The 18,729-nt window shown below is 52.2% G+C and overlaps 1 protein-coding gene across 1 annotated transcript in view; it reads right to left on the bottom strand.

Moving 5' to 3' along the window:
• ren (renin) overlaps positions 1 to 14,786 on the bottom strand; it is a 33,227-nt gene extending 18,441 nt beyond the window's left edge. Inside the window, exons 1-3 of the mRNA XM_078420467.1 lie at positions 14,712 to 14,786; positions 2,107 to 2,254; positions 666 to 789 (exon numbers count right to left, since the gene is read on the bottom strand). Coding sequence (XP_078276593.1) covers positions 666 to 789; positions 2,107 to 2,254; positions 14,712 to 14,782 — 343 coding nt within the window. The 5' untranslated portion in view covers positions 14,783 to 14,786. The remainder of the gene's footprint in view (positions 1 to 665; positions 790 to 2,106; positions 2,255 to 14,711) is intronic.
• Positions 14,787 to 18,729: the final 3,943 nt, after the last annotated feature.

Here is an 18,729-nt window from a genome sequence, read left to right as displayed (position 1 = left end):
GAAGAAAGCCAATGGAATGTTGGCCTTCATAACAAGAGGAGTTGAGTATAGGAGCAAAGAGGTCCTTCTGCAGTTGTACAGGGCCCTAGTGAGACCGCACCTGGAGTACTGTGTGCAGTTTTGGTCTCCAAATTTGAGGAAGGATATTCTTGCTGTTGAGGGCGTGCAGCGTAGGTTTACTAGGTTAATTCCCGGAATGGCGGGACTGTCTTATGTTGAAAGACTGGAGCGGCGAGCCTTGTGTACACTGGAATTTAGAAGGACGAGAGGGGATCTTATCGAAACATGTAAGATTATTAAGGGATTGGACACGTTAGAGGCAGGAAACATGTTCCTAATGTTGGGGGAGTCCAGAACCAGTGGCCACAGTTTAAGAATAAGGGGTAGGCCATTTAGAACGGAGATGAGGAAAAACTTTTTCAGTTGTAAATCTGTGGAATTCTCTGCCTCAGAAGGCAGTGGAGGCCAATTCTCTGAATGCATTCAAGAGAGAGCTAGATAGAGCTCTTAAGGATAGCGGAGTCAGGGGGTATGGGGAGAAGGCAGGAACGGGGTACTGATTGAGAATGATCAGCCACGATCACATTGAATGGCGGCGCTGGCTCGAAGGGTCGAATGGCCTCCTCCTGCACCTAGTGTCTGTTGTCTATTTACGTTGCACTTACCACAGACAGCGTAACTGGATGAGCACTTGGCGGAGGGGATCCAGAGGTTGGCAGATCCTGTGTCAAAGACGACTTTGAAGGTCTGTGGAGGGGTCCCAACGCTGATCTCCCCAAAGTACTGGGTCTATAAAAATCAAGATGAGACACAAGAACAATCAGGGCCTTGCATGTATACATTCTAGCAGGATGCATCACAGCTCGGTTTGGGAGCAGATCCATCCACGACCGCCAGAAATTGCAGCGAATTGTGGACGCAGCCCGGACCATCACACAAACCAACCTCCCTTCCATCGACTCCATCTACACCTCACGCTGCCTCGGCAAGGCCAGCAGCATAACCAAGGACCAGTCTCACCCCGGCCACTCCCTCTTCTCCCCTCTCCCATCGGGCAAAAGGTACAGAAGTGTGAAAACACACACCTCCAGATTCAGGGGCAGTTTCTTCCCGGCTGTTATCAGGCAAAACGAACCATCCCACCACAACCAGAGAGCAGTGCTGAACTACTATCTACCTCATCGGTGACCCTCGGAGTATTCTTGATCGAACATTAGACAATAGACAATAGACAATAGGTGCAGGAGGAGGCCATTCGGCCCTTCGAGCCAGCACCGCCATTCAATGTGATCATGGCTGATCATTCTCAATCAGTACCCCGTTCCTGCCTTCTCCCCACACCCCCTGACTCCGCTATCCTTAAGAGCTCTATCCAGCTCTACATGGCATTACTGGCTTTACATTGGACTAAACATTATTCCCTTATCATGTATCTGTATACTGTGGACGGCCCGATTGTAATCATGTATTGTCTGTCCGCTGGCTGGTCAGTACGCAACAAAAGCTTCTCACTGTACCTCGGTACATGTGACAATAAACTAAACTGAAACTGAAACTAAATATCACAGTGTGGCGTGTACAGTGAACAGACAGCACCCCCATGGTCAGGATGGAACCCGGGTCTCTGGCGCTGTAAGGCAGCTAGTCTATCGCTGCGCCACCGTGCCAAACCCTCATCTCATGGGCACTTAGGGACGGGCAGCAGTTTAGTTTAGTTTAGTTTAGAAATACGCGCCGACCAGCGATCCCCGCACATTAACACCATCCTACACCCACTAGGGACAATTTTTACATTTACCAAGCCAATAAGCCTACATACCTATACGTCTTTGGGGTGTGGGAGGAAACCGAAGATCTCGGAGAAAACCCACGCAGGTCACGGGGAGAACGCGCAAACTCCGTACAGACAGCGCCCGTAGTCGGGATCGAACCTGGGTCTCAGGCGCTGTAAGGCAACGACTCTATCGCTGCGCCACCGTGCCAACCCCCCTTGTCTCTTGGGCACCTGGGGATGGGCATTAACTGGTGGCCTTGTCAGTAACGCCTATGTTCACCAGTGAAGAGGAAGATGCCCTTTGGGGCTGGGTTTAAGCCGGCTGTACTTACGTCCAGGTAGTTGGTCAGCATTGTTGGAGATGTGCCATTGTGTATATTCATCTGAAGGGACTTAGTGCCCTCCCCAAAGACAGCCGTCGGCTTCAGTCCCAGCTGCCGTAGGGTTTGGCGGATGGATGGCATCTTATGGAGAGGGAGCCTGAGGCAACAAGACAGAGAGATATATGAATGAACAACAAGGGGCAGTGGTGACCAAGAAAGAGCGTCAAGCCGAAGGTAGACACAAAATGCTGGAGTAACTCAGCGGGTCAGGCAGCATCTCTGGAGAGAAGGAATGGGTGACGTTTAGGGTCGAGACCCTTCTTCGGACTGAGAGTGGGAGGATCGCCTTGAGGGGGTGGGGGGGGGAGAGAACAATGGGGACTGCAGTGGGGGTACTTTGTAACTTTGTAAATGCGCCCTTTATGGGAGACCATTTGCATACCCTGGGCATGCCAGCCAAGAATTTCACTGTGACAATCAAGTATTCAATTCAGTGTAAGAAAATAACTGCAGATGCTGGTACAAATCGAAGGTGTTTATTTCACAAAATGCTGGAGTAACTCAGCAGGTCAGGCAGCATCTCGGGGGAGAAGGAATGGGTGTCAAAATGGGTGTCAAAAGCCCACCTGACATCAGTCTGAAGAAGGGCCTCGACCCAAAACGTCGCCCATTCCTTCTCTCCTGAGATGCTGCCTGTCCCGCTGAGTTACTCCAGCATTTTGTGAAATAAGTGTTCAATTCAATTCACTTTACTTTCTCGTTTGGTTTAGTTTATTGTCACGTGTACTGAGGTACAGTGGAAAGCTTTTGCTGCCAGTGCTAGCCAGTCAGCGGAAAGACAATGCGTGATTACAATCGAGCCGTCCTCAGTGTACGGGTTTCATGATGGAGGGAAGAACGTTGAGTGCAAGGTAAAGTCCGATTAAAGATAGTCCGAGGTGAGACGGGAGGTCAGGACAGCTCTCTGGTTGTGGTGGGATGGTTCAGTTGCCTGATAACAGCTGGGAAGAAACTGTCTCTGAATCTGGAGGTGTGCGTTTTCACACTTTTCAGGCAGTGAAGGTTCACCAGATTGATTCCTGGGATGGCAGGACTTTCATACGAAGAAAGACTGGATAGACTCGGCTTGTACTCGCTGGAATTTAGAAGATTGAGGAGGGATCTTATAGAAACTTACAAAATTCTTAAGGGGTTGGACAGGCTAGATGCAGGAAGATTGTTCCCGATGTTGGGGAAGTCCAGAACAAGGGGTCACAGTTTAAGGATAAGGGGGAAAGTCTTTTAGGACCGAGATGAGAAAGTTTTTTTTCACACAGAGAGTGGTGAATCTGTGGAATTCTCTGCCACAGAAGGTAGTTGAGGCCAGTTCATTGGCTATATTTAAGAGGGAGTTAGATGTGGCCCTTGTGGCTAAAGGGATCAGGGGGTATGGAGAGAAGGCAGGTACGGGATACTGAGTTGGATGATCAGCCATGATCATATTGAATGGCGGTGCAGGCTCGAAGGGCCGAATGGCCTACTCCTGCATCTATTTTCTATGTTTCTATGTTTCTATGTTACACGTGACAATAATAAATCAATAAATCTGTGGAAATCGTTGCCACAGACGGCTGTGGAGGCCAAGCCAATGGATATTTTCAAGGCAGAGATAGATAGATAGATAGATAGATTCTTGATTAGTACGGGTGTCTGGGGTTACGGGGAGAAGGCAGGAAAACGGGGTCGTGAGGGAAAGATAGATCAGCCGTGATTGAACGGCAGAGTAGACTTGATGGGCCGAATGGCCTAATCCTGCTCCTATGACTTGTGAACATGAACTTATAAATTACAACTGCCTGTCAATAAATGGCAACAGCTGAGATTAATACTAAAGCAAATGACATCATTAATTTTTAACATGTAAAACATGAAGTGCTGGAGGAACTCATCGGGCCAGGCAGCATCTAGGGAGGATTGGATAGGTGACATTATTAGGATGGGATCACTTTATGAATTCATGGACTTATGAATACCACACATTTTTACAGGGAATCCAGAATGAGAAATGTCAATCCCATTACTTTCACGTTCCTTTGTAATTCTTTGTGGTTACAGAGGGAATAAATGGTTTAAATAGCCCCATTCACAGTGAACTTAACACCGCCATGCCAACCAGCTACAAATATAACCATTAGTCTCAACCCTGCGTCTTAGGTCCACAGTTCTGCAGCGGCATTTCCCTTTTGATAGGTGGTGCTGTTTGTGTGGAGTTCGCACGTTCTTTTTTTTTTTAGAGATACAGCGTGGAAACTAGGCCCTTCGGCCCACCGAGTCCATGCCGCCCAGCGATCCCCGCGCACTAACACTACCCTACAAACACTAAGGACAAGTTTTTTTGGTTTAACATTTACCCAGTCAATTACCCTACATACCTGTACATCTTTGGAGTGTGGGAGTAAACCGAAGATCTCGGAGAAAACCCACGCGGGTCACATACAGACGGTGCCCGTAGTCAGGATCGAACCTGAGTCTCCGGCGCTGCATTCGCTGTAAGGCAGCAACTCTACCGCTGCGCCACCGTGCCGCTGTGACCAGCTCTTCCCATTTCTCAGCGAGACTGGCGACGAGGCAGCAGGTAGAGCTGCTGCCTTGCAGCGCCGGAGACCCCGGGTTCGATCCTGACCTCGGGCGCTGTCTGTGCGGAGTTTGCACGCTTCTCCCTGCGGCGGCACCTCATATTTCGCCTGGGCAGCTTGCAGCCCAGTGGTATGAACATCGACTTCTCCAACTTTAGGGTTACAGCTGTACAGTGGAAGTGGCGGCGCCTAACGGCTGCGGCTCGCTAGCAGTCTGTTCGTCTTTTTTCCTTTTTTTTTTGTTGTGTGTCGGTGTTGGGATGGTTTTTGGTTTTTTTTTGGTTGTGTATGTGTGGGGGGTGGTGGTGTGGGTGGGGGGTGGCGGGGGGGGGGGTGGGGGAAACTTTTCTCTTCCTCACGGCGCGGGGTGCGGCTCGGCTGCGGGACTTTACATCGCTGGTGCGGCTCGACCACGGGACTTAGCTGCGCAAGGCTTGGTCGCGGGGCCTTTCATCGCCCGGCTCGGCCGCGAGACGTTTCAGCGCCCGGTGCGATTCGGCCGGGGGGACTTCCATCCCCTTGCGGGGACTGTGCGGGTCGGTCGGGGACGAGCTGTCTGTCCGTGGGCGTGGGGAAGAGAGTGGAAGTTTTGTTGCCTCCATCACAGTGAGGGGGTGTTTGGAGTCACTGTGATGGACGTTTGTGTTGGGGCTATGTGTCTTGTGTTCTTTTTTTCTATGACTGCTATGTAGTTTCGTTCGGTACTTCGGTACCGAACGACAAATAAAGCTCTGTTATACTGTTATATAGATAGTTCCTCTGTCCCTCTCTTCCCATCCTCCTTCCCAGATCTCCCTCTATCTTCCTGTCTCTACCTATACACTTCCTTTGTCCCGCCCCCCTGACATCAGTCTGAAGAAGGGTCTCGACCCGAAACGTCACCCATTCCTTCTCTCCTGAGATGCTGCCTGACCTGCTGAGTTACTCCAGCATTTTGTGAATAAACCTACGACTGCTCTGTGGCGCCACCCAGTGGCTAAATCGCGCTGAAATGAACCAACCCATTGGATTGAGACACAGTGCTGGAGTAACTCAGCAGGTCAGGCAGCATGCTTTTAATTTAATTAAATTTCAATTTTATTTGTCATGTGTAGGTTGGCACAGGGTCATCGGTACAATAAAATGTATTTGACAAGACAACGGTAATATTCCAAGGATAAATAAGATTTTAAAAAACATTAGTAAGATAAAAATGGCGGGACTATCATATGTTGAAAGATTGGATCGACTAGGCTTGTATACACTGGAGTTTAGAAGGATGAGAGGAGATCTTATCGAAACGTATAAGATTATTAAGGGGTTGGACACGTTAGAGGCAGGAAACATGTTCCCAATGTTGGGGGAGTCCAGAACCAGGGGCCACAGTTTAAGAATAAGGGGTCGGCCATTTAGAACTGAGATGAGGAAAAACTTTTTCAGTCAGAGAGTTGTGAATTTGTGGAATTCTCTGCCTCAGAAGGCAGTGGAGGCCAATTCTCTGAATGCATTCAAGAGAGAGCTGGATAGAGATCTTAAGGATAGCGGTGTCAGGGGGTATGGGGAGAAGGCAGGAACGGGGTACTGATTGAGAATGATCAGCCATGATCACATTGAATGGCGGTGCTGGCTCGAAGGGCCGAAGGGCCGAATGGCCTCCTCCTGCACCTATTGTCTATTGTCTATTGTCTAAAAAGACAATATTTGTTTTGTTAAAATTTAAATTAATTAATTTTTTTAAAGAGAAAAAAAAGACAATATTAAAATAATCAACATATATGATGTGAAATGTGTTTATGAGTTCAGAAGCCTGCTGGCCTGATGGTAGAAACTGTCCTTAAGTCTGGTGGTACGCGCAGCCATACTCCTGTATCGTCTGCCTGACGGTAACAAGGAGAACAGCCTGCGTGCTGGGTGGCTGTGGTCCTTGATGATGCTGCGTGCCTTCCGCAGGCACCGCCGGTAGACAACGTCCTGAATGGCCGGGAGACAGTTGCCAGTGATGTGCTGTGCCGTCTTCCCCACTCTCTGTAGTGATTTGTGGCCGTGGGCAGAACAGTTCCCGTACCAGACTGTAATGCAGCCCGTCAGCAGCAGGCTCTCGATGGGGCATCTGTAGAAGTTTGTGAGGATGCTGGCGTTCATGCCAAACTTCCTCGGTCTTCTCAGGAAAGAGAGCCGCTGGTGGGGCCTTCTGTGTTATTGTGTCCGTGTGCAGTGTCCAGCAAAGGCCCTCAGTGATGTGCACACCGAGGAACTTAAAGCTGCTGACCCTTTCAACCTCAGCATCACCGATGTGGATGGGGAGGTGTCCACTCCCCCACTGTCTCCTGTCGTCCACCATCATCTCTTTAGTTTTGCTGACATTGAGAGAGAGGTTGTTTTCCTGGCACCAGCTGTTTAGTGCCTTTACCTCCTCTCTGTAGGCCGTCTCATTGTTGTCTGTGATCAGGCCCAAGATGGTCGTGCCGTCAGCAAACTTTAGGATGCCGTTTGAGCTGCGCTTAGCTGTACAGTCATGCGTGAACAGGGAGTACAGGAGAGGACTGAGCACACAGCCCTGTGGTGTGCCTGTGTTGAGGATCGGTGAGGAAGAGGCGTGGCTGCCAATTCTCACCACCTGGGGCCTGCCCGTCAGGAAATGCTCTTCCACACCTCGCTTCCCTCTCCCCTGACTCTCGGTCTGAACAAGGGTCTCGACCCGAAACGCCACCCATTCCTTCCCTCCAGAGATGCCGCCTGTCCCCGCTGAGTTACTCCAGCACTTTGTGTCTATCTTCGGTTTAAACCAGCATCTGCAGTTCCATCCTACACATCCCTGACAGGGGACGTTTCAGGTCAGGAAAGGTCACCTGTTCGTGTTCTCCAGAGATGCTGCCTGACCTCAGTGGTGGGGAAGATGCTGGAGTCAATTATAAAAGACAAAATTGCAGAGCGTTTGGATAGTAGTAACAGGATTGTTCCGAGTCAGCATGGATTTACGAAGGGGAAATCATGCTTGACTAATCTACTGGCATTTTTTGAGGATGTAACTAGGAAAATTGACAGGGGAGAGCCGGTGGATGTAGTGTACCTCGACTTTCAGAAAGCCTTTGACAAGGTCCCACATAGGAGATTAGTGGGAAAAATTAGAGCACATGGTATTGGAGGTAGGGTACTGACATGGATAGAAAATTGGTTGACAGACAGAAAGCAAAGAGTGGGGATAAATGGGTCCCTTTCAGAATGGCAGGCAGTAACTAGTGGGGTACCGCAAGGCTCGGTGCTGGGACCGCAGCTATTTACAATATACATTAATGACTTGGATGGATTAAAAGTACCATTAGCAAATTTGCAGATGATACAAAGCTGGGTGGCAGTGTGAACTGTGAGGAAGATGCTATGAGGTTGCAGGGTGACTTGGACAGGTTGTGTGAGTGGGCGGATGCATGGCAGATGCAGTTTAATGTGGATAAGTGTGATGTTATCCACTTTGATGGTAAGAATAGGAGGACAGATTATTATCTGAATGGCGTCAAGTTAGGAAAAGGGATAGCCCTTCCTTCCCCTCTCTTTCCCCGCCCCCTTCCCAGTTCTCCCACCAGTCTGACTGTCTCCGACTACATTCTATCTCAGTCCCGCCCCCTCCCCTGACATCAGTCTGAAGAAGGGTCTCGACCCGAAATGTCGCCCATTCCTTCTCTCCCGAGATGCTGCCTGACCTGCTGAGTTACTCCAGCATTTTGTGTCCACATCCCCATCTAAAGCATTGCCTGCCCATTCCTTCCACGGATGCTGCCTGACCCGCTGAGTTACTCCAGCACTTTGTGTTTCGCACAAGATTCCAGCCCCTGCAGTTGCTTCACTGATCCGTGCCCCGCAGGAATCCTCTCTCAGACTGGGAGTGTATCAGTGTTGATTTTAAACCAGCTTTAAGCATGCAATGTGTAGAAAGGAACTGCAGATGCTGCTTGATACCGAAGATAGACACAAAGTGCTGGAGTGACTCAGTGGGTCAGGCAGCATCTCTGAAGAAAAAAGATGGGTGATGTTCCCGGTTGGGACCCTTCGTCAGAATCTTTCTGCGTTTTCTGTAGTTGGGTAGCACAGCCTGGAAGGGCTGAATGGCCTAGTTCTTTCCCCACATTTGTCCCCTGTTAGGGGCATGGATTCTCAAGCTAGAAAGGATTCAGGGAAGATTTATGAGGATGTTGCCAGGACTAGAGGGTCTGAGCTATAGGGAGAGGTTGAGCAGGCTGGGACTCTATTCCTTGGAGCGCAGGAGGATGAGGGGTGATCTTGTAGAAGTGTACAAAATCATGAGAGGAATAGATCGGGTAGATGCACAGAGTCTCTTGCCCAGAGTAGGGGAATGGGAATCAAGGACCAGAGGACATAGGTTCAAGGTGAAGGGGAAATGATTTAATAGGAATGTGAAGGGTAGCGTTTTCACACAGAGGGTGGTGTGTGTATGGAACGAGCTGCCAGAGGAGGTAGTTGAGGCTGGGACTATGGCAACATTTGAGAAATAGTTATACAGGTACATGGATGGGACAGGTTTGGAGGGATATGGGCCAAACGCAGGCAGGTGGGACTAGTGTAGCTGGGGCACGTTGGCCGGTATCACTCGATGACTCTGTGATCGGAAGGCTTACAGCAGATATGCTGTATAAGGAGGTATGGTGGAGAAGGCAGGAACGGGGTAATGATTGTGGATGACCAGCCATGATCACGGTGAATGGCGGTGCTGGCTCGAATGGCCTACTCCTGCACCTATTGTCTATTGTCAGTGAAATTTGGCAACCATGGAATAAAGTGCGCGTTGGATTGCCAGCAAATGGACTCGTGATACGAGCGTTCTGGTGTCTGAGAAAGTGGGTAGTGACCAAGTAGTAATCCAGATGGTGAAGTGAATGAGACGGACCTGAACAGAAATGGTTCCCACTGCTCCCAGTGGCAGCGGGGTGTCCAAAAATAACCCACGTCGGGGAAAACCACTTCAAACTCTCCCACGCACCCGAAGGAGGAGAAAGTTGCCCTTACGGTCCGATGATTTCTCTCAGCCGGATATCGGCGGGAGTGGGAAAAATCATCCTGGTAGGCTTTAGAGATCCAGCACGGAGAGAGGCCCTTCGGCCCACCGGGTCCGCGCCGACCAGCGATCCCCGCACACTAACACTATCCTACACACTTTTTAAAAAAACCGTTACTAAGCCAAATTACCCACATAACTTACTTACATACCTGCACGTCTTTGGAGAGTGGGAGGAAACCGAAGCTCTCGGTGAAAACCCACGCAGGTCACGGGGAGAACGTGCAAACTCCGTACAGACAGCGCCCGCAGTCGGGATCGAACCCGGGTCTCCGGCGCTGCATTCACTGTAAAGCAGCAGCTCTACCATCTACACTCAGTTGACCTACAAACCTGTAAACGACTCATATGTTCGTAATTGTGACAGGAGCAGAATGAGACCATTCGGCCCATCAAGTCTACTCCGCCATTCAATCCTGGCTGATCTATCTCTCCCTCCTAACCCCTTTCTCTTTCTGTACCTCTAAATTAGGGTTGCCAACTGTCCCGTATCAGCCGGGACATCCCGTAGTTTGGGCTAAATTGGTTTGTCCCGTACTGGACCGCCCCTTGTCCCGTATTAGTAGGGTTGCCAACTTCCTCACTCCCAAATACGGGACAAAGGGTGACATCACCGCCCGGCGCCCCACGTGACCTCACCCAGCCAGCGGCCATGTGCTCCCACTCCACCAATGGCGGCCGCTGGCTGGGTGAGGTCACGTGTGACGCGGGGCGGTGACGACACCCTTTGTCCCGTATTTGGGAGTGAGGAAGTTGGCAACCCTACTCTAAAGTGCCCTTCTTCACATCTGTACCTCTGTGGTGAATTTGCACAATTAGCCTAAACACATTGTGACAATGAAATGAATTTTCCATCTACCCTTCATGGTGCCTCGGGAAAGCAGCCAACATAATCAAGGCCCAATTTCACCCTCTTCTCCCGTCGAGCAAAAGATAACAAAGCTTGAAAGCACGTCCCACCAGATTCAGGAACGGCTTCATCCCCTCTGTTGTCAGATTGCTGAACGGCTCTCTCATCAGCTACGGTGCAGTTCCGATCTTCCAACCTACCGCATTGCGGACCTTGCACTTTTTAAAGGGGATGGGGGGGGGGGGGGGGGGGGGCGGGACAAAGATAGGATGTAGTCAGAGTCAGGGAGACTAGTGGGATAGAGACATTCTTGCTATTGAGGGAGTGCAGCGTAGGTTCACTAGGCTAATTCCTGGAATGGCTGGACTGTCAAATGTTGAAAGACTGGAGCGACTGGGCTTGTATACACTGGAATTTAGAAGGATGAGAGGGGATCTTATTGAAACATATAAGATTATTAAGTGATTGGACACGTTAGAGGCAGGAAACATGTTCCCAATGTTGGGGGAGTCCAGAACCAGGGGCCACAGTTTAAGAATAAGGGGTAGGCCATTTAGAACGGAGATGAGGAAAAACTTTTTCAGCCAGAGAGTTGTGAATCTGTGGAATTCTCTGCCTCAGAAGGCAGTGGAGGCCAATTCTCCGAATGCATTCAAGAGAGAGCTAGATAGAGCTCTTAAGGATAGCGGAGTCAGGGGGTACGGGGAGAAGGCAGGAACGGGGTACTGATTGAGAATGATCAGCCATGATCACATTGAATAGCGGTGCTGGCTCGAAGGGCTGAATGGCCTCCTCCTGCACCTATTGTCTATTGAGTTGGAGGAGGGCAGGAGGAATCACAGAGGGGGAGCAGCGAGAGAGGATGTTGCTGAACTCTCATCTAAGAGAGGACGAGAACCTCTTCAAAGTTGACGTGCCTTGAGGAGAATTGGCAATGGATTGGCAAGATGTGTAGGAAACAAAAACATGCAGGTTCTGGTTTAAATCGAAGATAGACACAAAAAGCTGGAGCAACTCAGCGCGCCAGAGATGACAATAGACAATAGGTGCAGGAGGAGACCATTCGGCCCTTCGAGCCAGCACCGACATTCAATGTGATCACGGCTGATCATTCTCAATCAGTACCCCGTTCCTGCCTTCTCCCCGTACCCCCTGACTCCGCTATCCTTAAGAGCTCTATCTAGCTCTCTCTTGAAAACATTCAGATAATTGACCTCCACTGCCTTCTGAGGCAGAGAATTCCACAGATTCACAACTCTCTGACTGAAAAAGTTTTTCCTCATCTCCGTTCTAAATGGCCTACCCCTTATTCTTAAACTGTGGCCCCTTGTTCTGGACTCCCCCCAACATTGGGAACATGGTTCCTGCCTCTAACGTGTCCAACCCCTTAATAATCTTATACATTTCCCCTCTCATCCTTGTAAATGCCAGTGTATACAAGCCGAGCCGCTCCAGTCTTTCAACATACGACAGTCCCGCCATTCCGGGAATTAACCTAGTAAACCTACGCTGCACGCCCTCAATAGCAAAGATGCTGCCTGACCCGTTGAGTTACTCCAGCATTTTGTGTCTACCTTCGATTTAAACCAGCATCTGCAGTTTTTTTTTCCTACACGTCTTGCACTTTAAAAAAAATCTGCACATTCTGTGCAACAGGAACAACATAACGCTGTGACACTCTACACTCTGGTAACTTTCTCTTTGACCCACTCGTGCGTATTTGTGGTATTATTATACTCACGCATGGTACGATTTGGCTGGAAAGCTTAGTGTAAGAAAATAACTGCAGATGCTGGTACAAATCGAAGGTATTTATTTCACAAATTGCTGGAGTAACTCAGCGGGTCAGGCAGCATCGGAGGACCATCGGAACACAGCTACCAGCCTTGGAGGGCATCTACAACACACGATGCCTCAGAAAAGCCACCAGCATCCACAAGGACTCTTCACACCCCTGCAACAGTCTGTTCGAACTTCTACCATCGGGCAGACGATACAAGGCCTTCTACGCCCGCACCTCCAGACTCAGGAACAGCTTCATCCCCAGGGCCATAGCTGCTATGAACCGGTCCTGCTGAGCCGGATGGTCACATCGCACAGTGATCCGGCACAGACCTACTTGCACTTTATTCTGTTTTAAAACTGTTCCAATTTGTTTCATTGGGTTGTTTAAATTAATACTGACTAGCTAATTAATTGATTGCATCGTATGGGAGGCGCATTCCCAATCTCGTTGTACCCCTGTACAATGACAATAAAGATATATTGTATTGTATTGTATCTCAGGAGAGAAGGAATGGGTGACGTTTCGTGTCGAGACCCTTCTTCAGGCTGGAAAGCTTAGTCTAGTTTAGAGATACAGTGCAGAAACATGCCCCGACCATCGATCCCCGCACACTAACGCCATCCCACACACACACTAGGGACAGGTTTAAAAAAATATATTAAACATCTATACCAAGCCAATTAACCTACAAACCTGGAGCGTGGGAGGAAACCAGAGCGCCAGGAGGAAACCCACGCGGAGCATGCAAACTCCACACGGACAGAGCCCGAGGTCAGGATGGAACCAGGGTCTCTGGCGCTTGGAGGCAGCGGCTCTTCGATGCCTTTTGTCGAGTACCTTCGCAATAATTAGAAGAATACCTAAATAATGAAGTTAGTTTAATTTGTTATTGTCGCGTGTGGCGTGCTCTCCGGTCAGTGTAAAGACTACACACGATTACAATCCAGCCGTCCACAGTGTGGAGATACAGGGATAAAGGGATTAACGTTGAGGGCGATACAATTATCAATGGCTCTATCGCTTATCCATATAAAGTTCAATAAAGTTGGATTAAAGATATGTAGGAATTAACTGCAGATGTTGGTTTAAACCGAAGATAGACACAAAAATGCTGCTTTCATCTGTTGCTGCCCAAGTTTTGTCCTGGCCTTCTCAATCTTTCGGTCTGAAGAAGGGTCCAGACCCAAAATGTCACCTATTCCTCATCTCCAGAGATGCTGCCTGACCCGCTGGGTTACTCCAGCACTCTGTGTCCATGTTCTCCAGAGATGCTGCCTGACCCGCTGGGTTACTCCAGCACTCTGTGTCCATGTTCTCCAGAGATGCTGCCTGACCCGCTGGGTTACTCCAGCAAATATGTATCTGTCTCCAGAGATGCTGCCTGACCCGCTGGGTTACTCCAGCACTCTGTGTCCATGTTCTCCAGAGATGCTGCCTGACCCGCTGGGTTACTCCAGCACTCTGTGTCCATGTTCTCCAGAGATGCTGCCTGACCCGCTGAGTTACTCCAGCAAATATGTATCTGTCTCCAGAGATGCTGCCTGACCCGCTGAGTTACTCCAGCACTCTGTGTCCATGTTCTCCAGAGATGCTGCCTGACCCGCTGAGTTACTCCAGCAAATATGTATCTGTCTCCAGAGATGCTGCCTGACCCGCTGGGTTACTCCAGCACTCTGTGTCCATCTCCGATTGGAATATTAGCAATCGCTGTCTCTATTTGTCTTACTTAATGTCACCGACCAGTTAACGTTCAAAATCGAGGCTTCAGTAACTCAGCGGGTCAGGCAGCATCTCTGGAGACAGACACAGAGTGCTGGAGTAACTCAGCGGGTCAGGCAGCGTCTCTGGAGACAGACACAGAGTTGCTGGAGTAACTCAGCGGGTCAGGCAGCATCTCTGGAGAACATGGACACAGAGTGCTGGAGTAACTCAGCGAGTCAGGCAGCATCTCTGGAATAAAGGAGTGGGCAGGTGGCCTTTCAGGTCAAGACACTTCTTGACTCTGAAAGAAGGTCTCGATCTGAACCGTCACCGTTTCTTTTTCTCCGGAGATGCTGAGTTACTCCAGCATCTTGTGTCTTATCTTCGGTGTAAACCTGCATCTGCAGTTCTTTCCCTGCACGAACAGGTGACACTTTGGGTCCAGACCCTTCTTCGGACTGAAGAACCTCTGGTCCGAGGAAGGGTTTCGACCCGAAACGTCACCTATTCCCCTTCTCTGGAGATGCTGCCCGTCCCGCTGAGTTACTCCAGCACTTTGTGTCTTATCGTCGGTGTAAACCTGCATCTGCAGTTCCTCCTCGTGCAGCCTCCTACCTTCTCAAGGTGGACGTCGGTGAGATGCAGAGGCCACAGAGAAGCATCAACCACTTCACCATCAGGTTCATGTTGCAGGTCCTCTCTCTCTCTCTCTCTCTCTCCTTGTTCCCCCTCGCTTTACAAACTCTCCTCACGGTGAAGCTTGTGTTGCAGCTGCTTTTATATGGTCCCTTGCCAAAGCCTGGAGCTTCACAAACCATCTGACCATTGGCTCTCTCCCTCTCCCTCTCTCCTCCCTGCCGACCGTGATCCTGCCCCTTCAAGACCTTCTGGAAAATGGTCTTCAGAGGACGGATGTGTAGTGCGGTTTAGTTTAGAGATACAGCGGGGAAACAGGCCCTTCGGCCCATCGAGCCCGTGCCGCCCAGCGACCCCCGCACACCAACACCACCCCACACACAGCACCCCACCCCACACACACCACCCCACACACACCACCCCACACACACCACCCCACACACATCACCCCACCCCACACACACCACCCCACACACACCACCCCACCCCACACACACCACCCCACACACACCACCCCACACACACCACCCCACCCCACACACACCACCCCACACACACCACCCCACCCCACACACACCACCCCACACACACCACCCCACACACACCACCCCACCCCACACACACCACCCCACACACACCACCCCACACACACCACCCCACACACACCACCCCACACACACCACCCCACCCCACACACACCACCCCACACACACCACCCCACACACACCACCCCACACACACCACCCCACCCCACACACACCACCCCACCCTACACACACCACCCCACACACACCACCCCACACACACCACCCCACACACACCACCCCACACACACCACCCCACCCCACACACACCATCCCACAAACACCACCCCACCCCACACACACCACCCCACACACACCACCCCACACACACCACCACACACACACCACCCCACCCCACACACACCACCCCACACACACCACCCCACCCCACACATACCACCCCACACACACCACCCCACACACCCCACCCCACACACACCACCCCACACACACCACCCCACCCCACACACACCACCCCACACACACCACCCCACCCCACACACACCACCCCACACACACCACCCCACACACACCACCCCACACACACCACCCCACACACACCACCCCACACACACCACCCCACACACACCACCCCACACACACCACCCCACACACACCACCCCACACACACCACCCCACACACCCCACCCCACACACACCACCCCACACACACCACCCCACACACCCCACCCCACACACACCACCCCACACACACCACCCCACCCCACACACACCACCCCACACACACCACCCCACACACCCCACCCCACACACACCACCCCACACACACCACCCCACACACACCACCCCACACACACCACCCCACCCCACACACACCACCCCACACACACCACCCCACACACACCACCCCACACACACCACCCCACACACACCACCCCACCCCACACACACCACCCTACACACACCACCCCACACACACCACCCCACCCCACACACACCACCCCACACACACCACCCCACACACACCACCCCACACACACCACCCCACACACACCACCCCACACACACCACCCCACACACACCACCCCACACACACCACCCCACACACACACACCACCCCACACACACCACCCCACACACACCACCCCACACACACCACCCCACACACCCCACCCCACACACACCACCCCACACACACCACCCCACACACACCACCCCACACACCCCACCCCACACACACCACCCCACACACACCACCCCACACACACCACCCCACACACACCACCCCACCCCACACACCCCACCCCACACACACCACCCCACCCCACACACACCACCCCACACACACCACCCCACCCCACACACACCACCCCACCCCACACACACCACCCCACCCCACACACACCACCCCACCCCACACACACCACCCCACACACACCAGAGACGGTTACATTAACCAGATGCTGGATTTCACCGAAGATTAGACACAAAACGCTGGAGTGACTCAGTGGGCCAGGCAGCGTCTCTGGAGAGAAGGAGTGGGTGACGTTTCAGGTCGAGGCCCTTCTTCAGACTGATTTAAAGTCGGCTCTTGGTCGGAGCGCCCGGGGAATCCCACGCGGTCACGGGGAGAATGTGCAAACTCCGCAAAGACTGCCTGCCTCACAGTGCCAGTGCCCCACAGTGCCAGTGCCCCACAGTGCCAGTGCCCCACAGTGCCAGTGCCCCACAGTGCCAATGCCTCACAGTGCCAATGCCCCACAGTGCCAGTGCCTCACAGTGCCCCACAGTGCCAATGCCCCACAGTGCCAGTGCCCCACAGTGCCAGTGCCCCACAGTGCCAGTGCCCCACAGTGCCAGTGCCCCACAGTGCCAATGCCCCATAGTGCCAGTGCCCCACAGTGCCAGTGCCCCACAGTGCCAGTGCCTCACAGTGCCAGTGCCCCACAGTGCCAGTGCCCCACAGTGCCAGTGCCTTACAGTGCCAGTGCCCCACAGTGCCAGCTCCTCACAGTGCCAGCTCCTCACAGTGCCAGTGCCCCACAGTGCCAGCTCCTCACAGTGCCAGTGCCTCACAGTGCCAGTGCCCCACAGTGCCAATGCCTCACAGTGCCAGTGCCCCACAGTGCCAGTGCCCCACAGTGCCAGTGCCCCACAGTGCCAGTGCCCCACAGTGCCAGCGCCTCACAGTGCCAATGCCTCACAGTGCCAGTGCCTTACAGTGCCAGTGCCCCACAGTGCCAGTGCCCTACAGTGCCAGTGCCCCACAGTGCCAGTGCCTCACAGTGCCAGTGCCTTACAGTGCCAGTGCCCCACAGTGCCAGTGCCCTACAGTGCCAGTGCCCCACAGTGCCAGTGCCCCACAGTGCCAGTGCCCCACAGTGCCAGTGCCCCACAGTGCCAGTGCCTCACAGTGCCAATGCCTCACAGTGTCAATGCCCCACAGTGCCAGTGCCCCACAGTGCCAGTGCCCCACAGTGCCAGTGCCGCACAGTGCCAGTGCCCCACAGTGCCAGTGCCTCACAGTGCCAGTGCCCCACAGTGCCAGTGCCCCACAGTGCCAGTGCCCCACAGTGCCAGTGCCTGACAGTGCCAGTGCCCCACAGTGCCAGTGCTCCACAGTGCCAGTGCCTCACAGTGCCAGTGCCCCACAGTGCCAGTGCCCCACAGTGCCAGTGCCCCACAGTGCCAGTGCCCCACAGTGCCAGTGCCCGACAGTGCCAGCGCCCCACAGTGCCAGTGCCTTACAGTGCCAGTGCCCCACAGTGCCAGTGCCCCCACAGTGCCAGTGCCCCACAGTGCCAGTGCCTGACAGTGCCAGTGCCCCACAGTGCCAGTGCCCCACAGTGCCAGTGCCCCACAGTGCCAGTGCCTTACAGTGCCAATGCCTCACAGTGCCAGTGCCCCACAGTGCCAGTGCCCCACAGTGCCAGTGCCCGACAGTGCCAGTGCCTGACAGTGCCAGTGCCTGACAGTGCCAGTGCCTCACAGCGCCAGAGACCCTTAGGGTCTCGACCCGAAACGTCACCCATTCCTTCTCTCCAGAGATGTTGCCTGTCCTGCTGAGTTACTCCAGCATTTTGTGTCTAATCTCTATCATTTGCTTTGTAACCTGCAAATGCCAAGTCTTTGCACTGTGGCATTTAAGGTTCTAAGTGAGCAATGTTGTGGTAGGTCAGGCAGCTTCTCTGCTGAGATGCTGCCTGACCCGCTGAGTTACTCCAGCATTTTGTAAAATAAATACCTTCGATTTGCACCAGCATCTGCAGTTATTTTCTTACACTAAAAGCTAATCTAAATGCTAATCCAAAACTAAACTTTGCATGCATGATCGATGTGGACTAAAACAAAACGAGAAATACGCACAGTGTAAGAAAAAAAACACAGATGCTGGTTTAAACCGAAGGCAGACAACACAAAAAGTGGAGTGACTCAGTGGGACAGGCAGCATC

This window comes from Rhinoraja longicauda, chromosome 24, assembly GCF_053455715.1.
Source record: "Rhinoraja longicauda isolate Sanriku21f chromosome 24, sRhiLon1.1, whole genome shotgun sequence".
NCBI classification, from domain to species: Eukaryota; Metazoa; Chordata; class Chondrichthyes; order Rajiformes; family Arhynchobatidae; genus Rhinoraja; species Rhinoraja longicauda.
Note: the sequence above shows the minus strand (reverse complement) of the source record. Positions and strands in the feature narration are given on the sequence as shown.